Genomic DNA, 15,881 nt, shown 5'->3' on the forward strand with positions numbered 1-15,881 from the left:
GTGTGTGTGTGTGTGTGTGTGTGTGTGTGTGTGTGTGTGTGTGTGTGTGTGTGTGTGTGTGTGTGTGTGGAGGGGGGGAGGTGTAGATAAAGTCACACACTCACGTCACTGTCTGACCTCCAATAATAATTGAACCAATAATAATAATAATAATAATTCAGGTCACTTTTAGTCTTTAAATTAATTTCTGTTTAGTTCTGCAGTGATTAGTTTAAATTTTCAATGTTAGTGTATTTGAATTAATAAAACAATCAACTGTTCACTTAGTTTAGTTTCATTGAGAATAAATATCAAATAATTATAAAGATAATTAATGAAGCACGCAGCAGGATATCAGTTTAAAATTAGTTACATTTTTATTTAAAAAAATTTCAGACATTTTGGAATTTTCCTTTATTTTTTCTTGAACGTTCAGAATTTTCAGAAGGTTTATTGAAAAGCAAATGAATTAATAAATTTCAGCAGGAGAAAATTGTTCCTAAATAAAGTGAGTTCAGTTTTTCCTCTGAATCCTTTAAAGTTGCTCATCTGTTTGTCATCATTCAGTAAATATTTGAGTTTTAATGAAGAAAAAAATGATTTGCTTTAGGGGAAAAAATATTTTTAAATTTTAATGTAAACATTCAAGAAGATTAAAGGGTTAATCACACATTTCACTCCATCATGGCTTCATTTAGAGGACAAACTGAACTCCAACTGCGACAGTTACATTTAAATTCATACTTAAAACTGAACATTTTCCAGTAGTTTGGGTTTGAAACTTTTAGGAAAATCTGATTTATTACAACCACAAAAGGCCTAAAGAGCTGAATGAAGTAAATGCAACACAAAGATGCCAAACTGTAAATTTAACAAGAGACACATTAATGTCTACACCTTAGTGTTTGGGAAGGTGTATAAAATGATAAAAAAAGAAGTTAGAAAGTAAATAAATTTGGAACATTTTATCCTTTTCCTATATTCTAACTCAGAATTCGTAGATTTAAGCGTTTCCTGTAAAAGAAAAGGAGTGAAAGCAGAAAAACAGGCAGAATTTGGACTTTTTGTTTGGCAGATTAAACCTGGAACATCTTCAGTGTTTTTCTAAGTAAGATGCCGTTTGGTCAGATCCAGTCAGACGTGGTTTTATTGGAGGATGAGGAGAAACGGGACGACGAAGAGCAGCTCGGTCGTGGCTGAAGCGTTCAGAGGAAACGCAGCGGGTCTGCCTGCTGCAGGACCTGATGGGTTCTGCTGGTTCTGTCGGTTCTACAGACATTCTATCTGGGTTCATCTTCTTTTGGTTCAGTTTCTTTCATCTTTCTTTTTCTCACATTCAGAGTTTTAAACCTGAAAAAGCAAAATTAATATTTAAATTAATGATGAAAGTTGTCAGCTTTGAAGACAACCTTCAATATTTTAATTGTTCTTATTATTTATCATAAGAACATTTTCTGTTCTTCTGACTGAAACCTGTTTAATTCATGGTAGTTTTACTTTAAACAAAATTAATTAACTGAGCAAAGGTTCAGCTTCCAAAACGAAATGATTTCTGATTTGGACTTGAAAGGGCAGTATTTTGTCTTTTCCAGGCACTTAATGCCATTTTGTAGCACAATGATGTAACTATGCTACCTTCAGTTTCTATAAAAATACTGTATATAAAATATGATTTAACACAAAATTTACTTCCTGATTTAATGTTTTGAAATTGGGCCTCTGTCTCTTTAAAAACTCCTGCTCTTTCTGAAACTCAACCTTCAGGAAGTGATCTCAACATGGCTCCTCTATTAACCTTTAGCAATGTTTTATCAGCGTTTCACTGAGAAGTGGCTCCTTTATTGAGCTCAGTACATGCAGTTCCACAGGTGTTTGCTAATTGCTGCTGGCTAGTCTGAAGGAGCTGGGTGGGGGAGTCGCGGTGGAGGGCTGCTTTGTGAGATGGAAACTCGTTAGCTTGGAAACTGCAGGTCAGAGGAGGAGCTGCACCTTGAAGGCGGGGCTAGATCCACCCAGGTGTTTTGCAGCTTTATAGTTGCCATGGAAATTGAATTATTTCTCAAACATGCATGACGGAATCAAGGTAACACTCCAGGTGTGTTTTTGATGAGGGAACATCATAACATGATGTAAAGCTTAAAAAAAAAAAAAAAACAATCAACTTAACGTAATGCTGCAACTTTAATTTTACCAATGATTGGAAGGTGTGCAGTGGCGTCCTCCAAAGGTGGCCACTCGGGGCCACGGAGGTTTTCATGTTGTTTCCTGCAGTGGTTTTTGGTGGAGCGCCCCCACAGGCGAGGAGGGGAACAGGCTACTGAGGGGGTTTGGTTGGTTTGACTGAGAGCAGAGAGAAACAGAACCAAAGCAGCTGGAGATGGAACAGATGTTGCAACTTTGGTACCAGCTGACCAGTTTACCAGGCTACCAGGTGTGAAAACACCATAAATCTGATGTGAAAATTGTCCAATCAGTGGCTGGAATGTCATGAGGACGTCTGTGATCCTGCACATCAGATTTTTACTCAAATCGTATGTTTAGTTTCTGCTGCTTAGAGGACCGCCTACTGGTTCTGACAGGTTCTGCACTCGGCATTCGCTGTGTTATTGCATAGATATGTAATTTATTTCTTTAAAGAGTCAATTTTAACTTATTTGGGGGTTTTTAGCTGTTTTTCAAGCATTTTTCTCTGTGGGCTTAATCTGCTTCTGTCTCACCTTGAACCAATAAAGGCTTTTATTTGTTCAACCTGATTCCTGCTGCCTTTAGCGAGGAGCCCAGAAAGTGTCATCCAGGAGAGTCCGGATCAGATAAATATGTTTGGGCTCAGTGTGTGGCCGCTCTTCATCTAAACTGCAAACAAACACAGATATCATCCATAATCATCATCAGATGATTGGACTGAGGGAGAGTCCAGGAGTTTGTTACTGAACCTCTGGTTTTAATGCTTCAGCTGGCAGCAGGTCAGGAAATGATGCAAAATCTTAACATGGGAGTCACAGAGCGTGTTGTGAAACCGGCTAATTCTCATTACTACAGTGTAAAATGTTTCAATTAGAGCAACCATTAAAAAGCTCTCAACAGCAGTCCTGTAAATTAGAAAGTTCCCCTCAGATTCCTCTGAGAGTTCTGGGAACAGAGCGACTCAGTCCGTCTGCTGGAGGTGGACCGGAGAACCGAGTCTGAATCACAGATGAGCCGACCCGTTTTCAGCTCAGCCTCATCAGCACAGCTCCGTACCGTTCAGGACAAAAGCTGTTGATGTAATCCTGAGGCGGCGTCCGGTGTGAGGAGGTTTATGTTTTAGAAAGAACAGAATAAAATAACAGCTCAACGTGTTTGTAGCTGCTAGCATGTCTTCCAGGTCAGGTTGGACATTTATCATATGGTTTATCATTTATCCTGGTGGGGTTGTGATGTGATGCATTTCTCTGACTCTGACTGCTTTCATAAGTCTTTTCAGCCTTTGTTTACATCACTTCTGGCTTCTTCTGGCGCAGAATCAGGATGCATGTCTCACAACAATGACGTAAACGTCAGATTAATGCGATATGAGTGTTCAGGCTGCAGACGCTTCGAAAACAATCAGATACATATTTGATTTATTTCCACATTTGGAAGTGGCACGCATTGGATATCAGAACTGGGTCACTCAGAGTGCTGTGAAAAGGTCTGATTTGGGTCTCAGTCGCCTCTCTGACTGCGTTTTGTTGTTTTTATCAGATTCATTTCTTGCTGTTCTGAATGATTTTTTTTTAGGTTTTTCTGTTTCAATCTAACTTTGGTCACTGTGGGCCTGATTTCCTTCTGCAGTCCATCCTTATTCTTCCTGGAGAACCTGAAACCTGTTCTTGAGGTTTCTGTGTATCTGGAACTTTCTGATCATTCATAAATCTGTTTTTTCAGCTGAAATACTTTTAGCAGCAGTTTTCTGTCATCTTGATGTCATGATTCTTTGCTAGCATAAGAGGAAAATGGTTTAGCTCAGGTTTTGGAGCAACTAGGCTGATAATTGTATCAATGGATGGATTTCATCTGCATTTCTTTATAGTTTCAGCTGTTCTTATTCTGGGAAAAAATATGATAAGTATATATTTTTTTTACTATTTTTTCATACCACCACAAAAACATTTTGTAATGAACTTCCTAAAACAGAAAGTATTTAAAACACAACTATCGTATCCCTGCAAAGCTTCTGGCTATTAAATGATTTCGTTAGTTTTCTTACACTCATATGGAAACATTTTGAGTCCTCACGCAAATGTCTCCACTTTAGGTGAATCCCAGATTTCTGTCCTTAAAATCAAAACAAAAACAAACAAAAAACCATCATTAACAGAAACACATGGAGAATTTTTCCCATTTACTCAGCCATGAACCAGGGCTGCACTTTGCGGTTAATAAATGACTTTAATATGATTTAATTAACTCCCATTCATCATGGTGTAAAAGCAGCTGCCAGTCTATCAAATGGAAAATGTTTTCATTTTGGGAAAGTCAGAAAAAACAACATTCACATCCTGTTTCTCTCAGCCTTTGTGGGAGTTTTCTGTCCAGATAATCATCTCTCATTATGTTGCTACAGTCAATTAGCATCCATTACTGTCAGACTGCATCTGTAAGTAAATGTTGACACTCACTAACTCCAGGCAATATGCTGCGCGCTACATTAGCGTAGAAAAACACCACAGAGGACTTTTTCCCCTCATTTGGACTTTATTGTGGAAACAGGATCCTTTTTTCATCAGTTTCAGTTTTTCACACAGTCAGGAACAAAATAAGTCCCGTGGAGCGTTAAAAAAAAAAGGTTTTAAAGCAGACGGGGCCAAACCGTTGACTTGCCTGTAGGTTGTTTTAAGGCCTGGAGATTGAAAACTAAAAGTCCGGTTTTTAAAGAAGGTGAGTAAAAAACACACGAGGAAAACCTAATACTGAATAAAATATCAAACAATGCTAATATAAAAATATAGAAAAAAAACTACTAAACACACTATTAGATGAAAAGCCAAGCTAATACATAAATAATGAAATATGTCAACAGGTCAGTGAAATTTAAAAAAAGTGAACAAATAAATAAACAAATAGGTGAATTGATAAATAAATAAAATTGAGAAAAGAATGTGAACAATGATACATAAATTAATGCATGGGAAAATTTTTCTTCTTCTTTTGCGTTCCTTTGCAATAATGTACTGATCAGTTCATGCGGCATAAATGAATACTGAAAGTCTTTCTTACGGTGGTCATTATACTTTCTGCTATAAGGCTTCGTAAGGTTTGTCCTTGTTTGTGAGATCTCTGAAGTTTTATTTCTTCTTTAGGAGAGAAATGCACCACAAACCTTTGTGCAAAAGCAAAACAGACCAAACATGGGCTTTCCATCTCTTTTAAGATGTAAACAAACTTTGAGTAAGAAGGAAAGAAAAAAAATATATATACAAACTATCTGGACTATTTCTGAGTTATAGTCACGGGGTAATAAAGTCATATCTGACAGTTTTGATTGTGTCTCTTTTGTGTTGATAATCTGAATGGTTAATAAAGGGCTGTTTTCATTTGCAGTTCCATCTCAACCTCACACAAACATAAACAGGCAGTAAATAAATCGATTTTCAATCAATTTTTGCACCAGAGTCAAGAATACATAAACACGTTTTCACTGAGGCTCTTTAAATGTTTATAGATTTGAAAATTTAAATTGATATTTATAATTGTATACAAAATAGACTAGTAAATACTGCTGTAAGTTTTGCGAGGTAACGCAAAAATATTTTTTTCCCCCCATGTCCCTTAGAGGCCTCCGTACTAACCTTCTGTTTCAGTTTGTTTCTCACAAAAGCAGACGCTGGTAAGTTATTTAGAAATGTTGTAAATTGTTTATGTTGTTTTATTTATTTATTTTGTTTGAGTGTTTCTAACCGTGCGAGGTTTCTGAGGAATAAAAATAAAGTTTAAAAGATTTGCTTCCAGTTATAGTTGAGCTTGCTAGCGTTAGCAGCTCTAAGCTAATGGTTTCTTCCAGAAACTTCTGGAGTTATGTTGACGCATAGCATAGCATAACATTTCAGAAAACCTTAATGATGAACAAATAGATTAAAAAAAAAAACTGTAACTAGTTTGAAATAGTAATAATCTGTCGACACTGAAAATTATCAACATTCTGGAGTTCCTGAGCTTTAAAATTTTGAGCACTAAATTAGCAACAAGTTTCTAAATCTGGTGAACAGGAAGTTAGCAGGTGTCAGTTGATTCACACTGTAGTTTTTAATTGAACAGGACATTTTAAAGCTATTTTCTGCTGTAAATAATGCATAATTGTAACATCTTTTGATAATTTGTGGTGAACATTTGGAAATGTTGCTTTATTTGATTCTGCTCTTGTTGAACGACTGTTTTGCTAATTGAGTAATGTGTTGGTGACTAATCCCAGTTGTGTAATTCAGGCTAAATAAATCAAAAGTCTCACTCGGAAACCTAACTAATGGAGAGCATACAGTTAAACTTTGTAAAATCCTTCCGTTTCTCTGCAGGTTGCGACATGTGTGCAGATAACAGGAACGGCGAGTGTCCGATGCATGGCCCTCTTCACTCGCTGCGCCGCCTGGTGGGCACCAGCAGCACTGCAGCGCCTGTTCCTCTGCCGGACGTCCCTGATTGGCTGAGGGATCTGCCCAGAGAGGTGACGTCTACATACCTGTCTGTCATCTGAAAAGTGAACTATTTGTTTGTTTGGATGAAATCTTGAGGCTCAAAGATAAAAACAAAGTTAATATTTTCAGGTTACAAATTTAATGTGTTGCTAAGCCTCTAATTTACTGATCAAATTTTATTTTTACTCTGCTTTATGAGTTCTTTACACACACAAATGTAAACTATCAGATAATATCTGAATTGGACCTGTCACTATGTATAATTTAATAATGATAAATTAAAATGAGCTCAATAAATTTCCATTTTTAGAATAATTGTTTTCTCTTTCTTCCAAAAACTGGATGACAAAGTCTTCAGTCTGCTCTGTTTTGAAGGACAATTTTGTTTACACAGACTTCATAATTCATTTTATTTGTTGCTTTGTTAATTTATTTTGTGTATTTAAAATGTCTTCCAGGTCGAGTTAAATGTTGATCAGAATTTAAACCTTATTGATTTTCAGAATGTGTTCTTGTATTATTAGGCGATTGTCATTATGTTATTGAAAATGGTCTCAAAATAACAATATTATCGTTTATTGCCATAACTTCTGAGATGATTTATCATCAGAAAATTTTGTTGTTGTGACACACCTAATCTGAAAACAAAATAAAACAACAAAAAAAAAATCAAAATAACAAAAAGATGAATAAAGTTAAGAATAAGAATAAAGCATGATTAGATGATGAAAAATAAAGGTTTCTCAGTGAAACTCAGTTTATCTCCATCATTCTTTCTGCTGCATTATTTTTAAGCTGTGGATCAAAGAGCCAGACTGCAGAGTTTTAATTAGCTGTTCCTCGTTAACTGCAGGTGTGTCTCTGCACCAGTACGGTTCCCGGTCTGGGTTACGGGATCTGTGCCGCCCAGAGGATCCCTCAGGGAACCTGGATCGGCCCGTTCCAGGGCGTCCCCCTCCTGGTGGATAAACTGCACTCCGGGGCCGTCAGGAACACCAGACACCTGTGGGAGGTGAGTTCATCCCAACGCCTCAGAGTGACGACAAAAACTTTGGATCAGGTCAAACTGAGACGATGCTGAAGAAAATATGCACAGTTCTAAAGATCGGTGGCAGAGAACCCAAAAACTGCAGTCAAGTCACAGTGGCACGACTTGCACTTGATTTTACTCAAAACTAAAAAGTATCTGTCTAGAAAATTACCCAAATAAGAGTAAAAAATATTTTGGTAAAAGGTCTACTTAGGTACTGAGTAACTGATCAAATTATCAATCATTTGATATTTAAGAATGACATCATCAGACAGACCAAAATATAAAGTTAAGTGGAATTTTTTTGTATTGTAAGGCTGAAAATGGCAATAATTCATATAAGTAACAAAATCAGGCAGAAGAAAATTTTTCCAAATCAGTTTTTTTCAATAATAATAATAAAAAATTATGAAACTTTAACAAAAACTGCAGGTGTGTCTGTGTCTGGTGAATTTATGGCTAAAACAAGTTAGTTTTCATTCAATGGGTAGAAATCCAGAAATTTTACTGAAGTAAGAGAAATACTTCATAATAAAATTTATAAAAATACTCCAATAAGTATATGTTTTGAAAAAGTGACTGAAGTAAATGCAATGGAGTAAATGTAACTAGTTACATTTACTCCAAGTAAATAAGTAACTAGTTACTTATTTACTTATGTAAATAAGTATTACTTATCTGAGCTAGGCTTACTTGACATGACCTCAAACATCCATCATTACACTTTTTGATCTCATCATAGCGCTGATAAATGTAATCATTTAATAGATTTTTAAAGTTCAAACTGGATGTGAGGGATGCATGTCTGTGTTAGCAGTGAGGTGTCATGGCCGCCGTCATGTCCCGTCTCAGATCATTGATCAGAGCAGATTGTATTTACATACAGAGGCAGGAGAAAGTCAATGTGGCCGTTAGAAACAGCTGCATTAGCATGAGACAGCAGGGCGGGACTGAGGCATGCTGGGAGACGGACACAGAGACAGATGAGTCCCCAGTGACTGAGCCGCTAAAGGTCAGCCTGGCGCTGCCGACTGGACATCAGTCTCTTCTCTGCTGAACGGTGGAGGGGATCCTGCAGGAGGTCAGAGGTCAGCGGAACCGAGGGGTCACAATGGCTGAAACTGGCAGCAGAAAACGGAACCTAAACATGGAGGAGGAAGAGGTTTATTAATGATGTTTTTAATCCAATGAGGAACTGTCGGTCGCTAACAGGATTTATTTCCATTTCTTTCGTTGAAATTATGAAACACCTGAACGATAACGAGTAGATTTTAGCTTAAAGAACTGCTGGCTGAAAACCCGGCATCAGAAACCAGCTGAGTAATCTGATCCTTCCTGATGTTCTTCCTTTTCTTAAAGACTCGACTTTCAGATCTGTTCATCTTCTGAAGATCGTTGTTTTAGGCCTGATGTCGTCTAGGCACAAAATGGATTTTGTCTGGAAAAGTTTGGAGGTTTGGAAATGTGTAGTGACCGTTTCCCTCCACTTTGAAATGTTGAGTGACTGCAGATTTTTGGGCAGACCTGTATGGAAACATTTTACAGAACAAAATTATGCCACTTATTATCTAATAAATTCTGTCAGTAATTTTTTTGGCACAGTTTATTTGGACCCAGAGCGTTTATTCTGGACCCTGTTTGGCCCAAAAACAAGCCTTTGGATCTCGTTGGCCCTGGAGAAACGCTGATCCGATAATCTGCCTCTAACCGTTGCCACGGTATCGGCTGCCAGGCTGCAACCGGTCATTAGGTCTATCGATGAAGAAACGGTGCACACAGATCTCATTAAAACCAGCGGCTGCTAAACGCTCTTATTGACGCCCCCCAAAACAGGAAGTGATGTCTGTCCTATAGCCAATCAGGGAGCTTGTGTCATGTTGTCTATGGCATTCAGGAAGCGCCAGCTTTAATTGAGATACTTGCCGTTACGTTTGGATGCAGCAGTAAAGGATTTTCTGGTGCTGCAGTATTTTACGACGAGATAAATTGATCTCCTTCCAAGAAGAGTTACGGAGGAATAATCCTGCATCGCTCTGACCCGAGGCGCCGTGACAAATGCTCCGTTTTCCTCCGGTGATTACGCTTCAACTCTGAGTAAACAAATTAGATTTTTCTATAGAAAAGAGACTAAATGTTGAAGAGAAAAGGTTTATTTCAGGTTTAGATTAGTGAACAGATAAATACACCTTAGTGATTGATTATAATTAATAGATGAATTATTTTAAAGTTTGAAGCTTGAGCTTCAGTTGCATAAATACGTTTGAGACAAACTATTAAGGTTTTTTCAAAGTAAGACATTTTATATGATGTCAAGAAATGTTAAATAGGAAACGAATAAGATCCATACAAAGGAAGATAAAAAACAAAGAGACTATAAGGTGAAGTGAACTAAAAGGATTTACAAAACGACAAAAAGGTCAAAGAAGGGAAAATAAAATTATTTAAAGTTGAGAAGAAAGTGAGTTAAACAAGAAAAAGAAGAAAATAACAGAAGTAAAGACATAATGTGAGAACAGTTGTAGAAAAGCGTCACTGGCGGTGGCAACTTGGTGGTGGCAGCGAGGTGGTGGCAGCGTGGCGGTGGCAGCCTGGCGGTGGCAACTTGGTGGTGGCAGCCTGGTGGTGGCAACTTGGTGGTGGCAACTTGGTGGTGGCAGCGTGGTGGTGGCAGCCTGGCAATGGCAGCCTGGCGGTGGCAGCCTGGTGGTGGCAACTTGGTGGTGGCAACTTGGTGGTGACAGCGTGGTGGTGGCAGCCTTGGCAATGGCAGCCTGGCGGTGGCAGCCTGGCGGTGGCAGCCTGGCGGTGGCAGTCCGTCTGCTGGAAGTCCTCATTCTCATAGGAAAGTAGATCACTGTGAGTTACAGTTAAATTAGTTCCTTTGAGTTCTGCTGCCTTGTCTGAGTTCCTGTCAGATAAAAGTCCAAACATCTAAAAACTCACACAGATAAGAAAACTTTTCTGAACCTCTTAGAAAAAACTGAGACGTTTGGTCTCTGCTACGGTTGATGTTATAAACGATTGGGTGTGTATCAGTGAAGCTTTCAGACGGACGGTTTGTGCTGATTGGCCGGGCCGGGCCTCGCTGCGGGATCGTTCGGGCCGGTCCTGATTGAAAAGAATGTGCAGTAAAAACAGGAGAAACGCTTGGATGCTCGCGGCTCTGACCTCTCCCTGCTGGTTTTTGCACACTTTTTCTTTTGGAGACATCAGAGGCCCAACTGCTGGAGCAGAGTTAGAAAAAACAAGAAACCAACATCTAAACTTCAGAACAGCTTCAGGCAAAATATTTGGCCAGTGTGGGACGCTGATGGGACGCTGGAGATCGGAGAAAATCCAAAACGCCGGTCGGCATGTTGGCTTTATTCTGCATGGTAAACTATTTTCTTTGTGTGCGTGTGTTTGTCAGTCCGTCCATCATGGCGTTGCTGCAGATTCCCCCTGACTCTGTTTGCAGCGGTTTGTGGTTGCAGCGTTCGCCTCAGCGCTGCTATGCTTTCTGACTGATGTCATCATTTAATGTTTGTTCTCTGGGTTTTATTAAAGGCTCCCATCGCCTTTGACATCATCGCTCTGTTTACAGAATCGTAAATGGTTTCTGTCAAACATCAGATGGTTTTCTACATGCTTAGATTTCAGTGAGGCAAACGTGTTTTTATCACAATGATGATATGAAGAATCTGCAGCTATTAATGTTCCTCTGCTTGTTGTTCTTTGATGGGAACTTGTGTTTCCTGCAGAAGTTCAGACGTTTTCTGGTGAACTTTCCAGGAACTCAACCACTATTTTCCTCCTTTTCTATTCTTCCTGTGAAGAGCTGCGTCTGTTTGTGTTGCATCACACTTATGCTGATAATGTCCAGCTTAAATAACGGAGCCTAGATATTAAAGTACATGACAGAGAAGAGAGAATATTTTTCATGGCTGATGTTGTCATTGCATTCTTGAACTGTAATTTCACAGCCGTGTTTTTTTAACATGTCTGTTTCTGGTTGTGTATGAAGTTTGTTTTTTTCATTGATTTTCCCAATCTGTGGTTCTGGTAACATCCAGTGGGTCGTCTTGGTGCTCTACCTCTGGACCTCAGTAGTTACAGTAGAATTAGGATTTTCCTTAAAAATCATCTTTAAATCTCAGTCAGACTCGGAGCAGCTGGGCTGCCTTGTCCAATCAAACGGTTTTTGTTTGCTTTACAGCTGGTGCTTTACTGTTCACTCAAAAACATTTGAGCCGCATTTAGTTATTTTCTTTTACTCTTTCAGTCTCAGAAATCTTGAATTTTTTTACATTTTAAACTTAAATGTGTGAATTTGTGTGAGATAAACCTATAGCAGTAAGCTGCGTTAACTTTTTACTAATTGTGTCTGCAGGAGTTGAATAATGAGGGTTTTTAAGTTGGCACCCAAAAACCTTAAAGAAGGAAAAGGAGTGGGAATTATTTCCCAGGATGCTTAGCGGCAGGTTCTTGTGTCCTGTGTTACTTTGACTGTCCTCCTGCGTTACTAATGGTTGAGGACGATGTGTGCTCACGCTGCTGAAGCTCAGTTCAGAATTAGTATTTCAGCAAAAATTCATTCTAATTATTATTATTATTATTATCAGGTTTTTGTTTATGCTGTTCAATTTGAATCAAGAATTTAAATTAATAAAAATCAAGATAAGTAAATTAACTCTAAGTTTAAAATGTGAGCTTGTTCAACTAGATGGAAGCAGTTTTTTTTGCATAATGTGAAATAATAACTTGGTTTAAAATACAGCATTAAATTATAACATAAGCTTAACAAGCTATATGAAGTTATAAACAATTTTTATATAACTCATCTTTTGTTGTTAAATCAACTTAATGTTTTTCATTTCTGAGTTAAAAGAAAAATTCCAGTTGACTTGATTTTTTTCAGGTTAAACTATCTTCAAATGTTTTACAGTGCAGGTGTCTATCAAATCTGTACCTGCATTTTTTGGTTTTGTCATTTTGTCAGTCAAAACACAATTCTCTCTGTTATGGTGAGTTTATGGTCATTTTTCCTTTTCTCCACACAGACGGAAAATAAAAACTGTGAATATAATTAAACTAAATAATATAAATAAAAGAACTGAAACTCCCTTTGAAAATTATGCATATAATAGTTTTTAGCTTCTAAGATGTCTAGTAACAAATTACAGATCATAAAATAATTAAGATAATGATTGTATGATGTTTTTATTGCATGTTAAGTGAAGCCTGGTGTAGCTCAGCACTAATCTAACAGCGTGTCTGTTTGTTGGGCCTAAAGACCCTGGAAGAGTTTGTAATTTGAGCCGCTGAGAACTGTAAAAAATGTCTGAATAACCAGAAGCTGAGAACAAGTGAACTTGTGAAAACATTTTGATAGATGGCCTCCAGCTTGAACAACTCGTCCACTTCTCTCACTTCATGGAAAAAGTGTCTTGATATCCTCAGGATTTCTGTTGCCAGCTTCAGTTTATGGTTGAGATGAGTCACAAGATAATTTTCCTTTTTAAGCTGTGTAAAAAACATTGGCAAGAAATGTGGAATCACTGCTGTGGAAGATGATCAGGCAGTTTAATGTTGTAGAAAAAAACACCAAACTATTTCACCTAATAGCTAAATGTTCTGACAAAACAGCAAAAACTCAGAGGGATTGTTGTAACTAATGCTGCATTTTTATACAAATCAAGCAGAGGAAAATCTGTGGGATGATTTAATATCGTCTTGCAGCTGTTCTGGATTTTCTGATAGCTTTGATACTTTCATCATCACTGAATCCTGATCTCATGATTTCATCCATTCACTGAAACCATTTCTTCTGATACTTTTCACATTAAATATAATTTATTTCAGCTGAGACACAAACACAGTTTCCTGTTTCTGAAATTTGTCTTTCATTTTCTTTGTTGTACATGTTTTTGTTTTATAGATAATTGCTTTTAGTTTTCCATCTTGATGTCTTGTTTGGTGAAACTGTTTCTCTTTATGTTTGACTCTAAGTTTCAGACACGTCTGACTGAGAACAGCTGACATGTTTGTCTGCGCCGGTTTGCCTCCTGTAATCCTCTCCATTGTTTCAGCTCTCTGGTTGCCGCTGACCGGACAACAAAATAAGAGTTACAGTGAAAAAGAGGATTCTAATGAGCTCCATTTAAAAATTATTGCCACTTTTTTCACAACATGACTAAATACCTGGAGGTCTTTGCTGCAGGTGTCCGAACTGTTGGCTGAAAATGTCACGTTGAAACGACTCTGAGGGCCACAAAATCTTATTTAAAAAAATCTTATCTTATTTTACCTGCTAAATGAGAAATAAACTAAACACGTAATATTTTAATGTATTGAACAAAACAGTCGGATTCCTGCAGATGAGATGTTCAGATTGTAGATTTAAAACAAAAAAGTTTTGTCATATAAAAACAACCAGCAAACTATACAGTAAATTTTCCATTTTCTGATTTATTTTTTGTCTTTTTAGTAACAGGATCAGAACATGGCTCAGTTCAGCTTCAGTTTGAGCTTATTAACCTAAAATGTCCAGGTTGTGTTTTAAGTCACTGGACGTTTTTTAGCATTAATAGGAATTCAAAGCAGAAACCTGGATGAATACTTTGTGTTGCACCATCAGTGAAAACTTCATCCCAACATGGTTTTTAAATCTCCATCAACTGCCTGGCCTGTGATCAAGGGCCGCTCTGACTTGTTTCGAGGTCCACAAACGGCCCCCGGACCGCACTTTGGACAGCCCGGCTCTACTGTTTAGTTTTAGGTTTTAACTTTAGCTCTCTGGTTTGATTTTTCTGCACCGTCCATCTTGTTTTGTATTTTTCTGCCATAAAACGGCGAGGCGGTCCCAGGAGAGGCGGTGACCTCTGGGTCACCTGCGGCTGCAGTGAAACCGCCGTTCAGCTCGGTGCTGTTTGGTTAAACCCTCCCTGAGTCGGATCGAAGCCGCTCTCATTCCTCGCTCTGTGTGACTTCACTCTGTAGGCCCGATAACCGCAGGGTGCTGCAGAACAAAGCCCGGGGTTTTCCACCAGGACCGGCGTGTCAGAATAACACGTATGTGTTCATGTGTGCAGTCTCTTCATTAACCGCCGAAGGTTTGATCTGCGTGTTTTCCTCAAACTTTCTGCTGTTTCTGCAGCAGCTTCACCTGCTGTGACGAGCTTCAGTAACAACTGTTTTCTTTAAGTCTGAAAATTTGAAAGTTTTATGATGTTTAGTCTGTAAATAATTGACAAGGTGTGAAAAAAATCATTTTTTAAAAAGCTGGGAGGGTTTAAAAATATATTCTGGAAACAGGAAAGCAAACCATCCCACATCTCTCTAGCAGATTTGTAGAAGCTCACATGTGTTGCTTTATTTGGCTCTGAAGGATCTCGCCTCTACATAAAACTGCTTTAATGGTTCGCAGACAAAAACGATGTAAAATCTCTTGTTAAAACAGTTTTTAGCAGTCAGTGCAACACGTCGTCTGCAGCTTCATGATGAGAGATGTTCAGTTAGACAGCTGGTGAAGGGAGCGATGAGGCCAAACGATATTTATCCAGAACCTCTCCAAACAGCAGATCTGTGAAAAGAGAAGAAAGGAAAGCAAACATCAGAGAGGAGGGAAAGGTGCTGAACACCAGGAGGAAAAACTGGAGATGGAGTCACTGGAGAGCCATGAATGTTCACAACCTCAGCACAGATTTTACCGCTGAAGCTAAATGTGATACATGGATCAGCACAGAAATGTTGCTGTGTGTTACAGTAATTATTGAGAAACTTACAGAGAAGTTCTGGCTTGTTTTACAAAACAATAATGAAAAACTGCTTTTTCTTTCTTTTTCCAAAATTAACAGTATTTTATCCTTTCGGAGATGCTTGTCTCATTTATCAGAAACAATCTTCTTGGTTGAAATAATCTTTAATTTAATAATATTAAATCTGGAAGGAGTTTGAACACTGTCTGGCTTTAACTGTACAAGGATAATGTACTACCAGTGAACATTAGATCACAAAGTGATGTTTCTCAGTATCACAGAGAACCGACTGGTTCATTCATTACCAGCCATCCAGGTTCAATGTCTGACATTTATGTAGTGACGCTTGTTTCATGTGAAACTTAGAGACAGCAGCTGGTTAGTTAATGGTTTGATCCGTTTGGGCTGATGGATGCTATCCTGTGGGTGGTGTTAGTGGAACCCTGCCCTGTCCTGTGGGTGGTGTTAGTGGAACCCTGCCCTGTC

At 38.2% G+C, this 15,881-nt stretch overlaps 1 protein-coding gene across 2 annotated transcripts in view; it reads left to right on the top strand.

Annotated features, from left to right (window-relative positions):
- The window catches only part of prdm6 (PR domain containing 6), a 79,385-nt gene that overhangs the window by 4,255 nt on the left and 59,249 nt on the right, over nt 1–15,881 (top strand). For both annotated transcript variants that reach the window (XM_016661282.1, XM_007573176.2), the window contains exons 3-4: nt 6,510–6,658; nt 7,483–7,641. In XM_016661282.1, the coding sequence (XP_016516768.1) occupies nt 6,510–6,658; nt 7,483–7,641 (308 nt within the window). The remainder of the gene's footprint in view (nt 1–6,509; nt 6,659–7,482; nt 7,642–15,881) is intronic.

The sequence above is a fragment of the Poecilia formosa genome, unplaced genomic scaffold, assembly GCF_000485575.1.
Source record: "Poecilia formosa unplaced genomic scaffold, Poecilia_formosa-5.1.2 Scaffold320, whole genome shotgun sequence".
NCBI lineage: Eukaryota > Metazoa > Chordata > Actinopteri > Cyprinodontiformes > Poeciliidae > Poecilia > Poecilia formosa.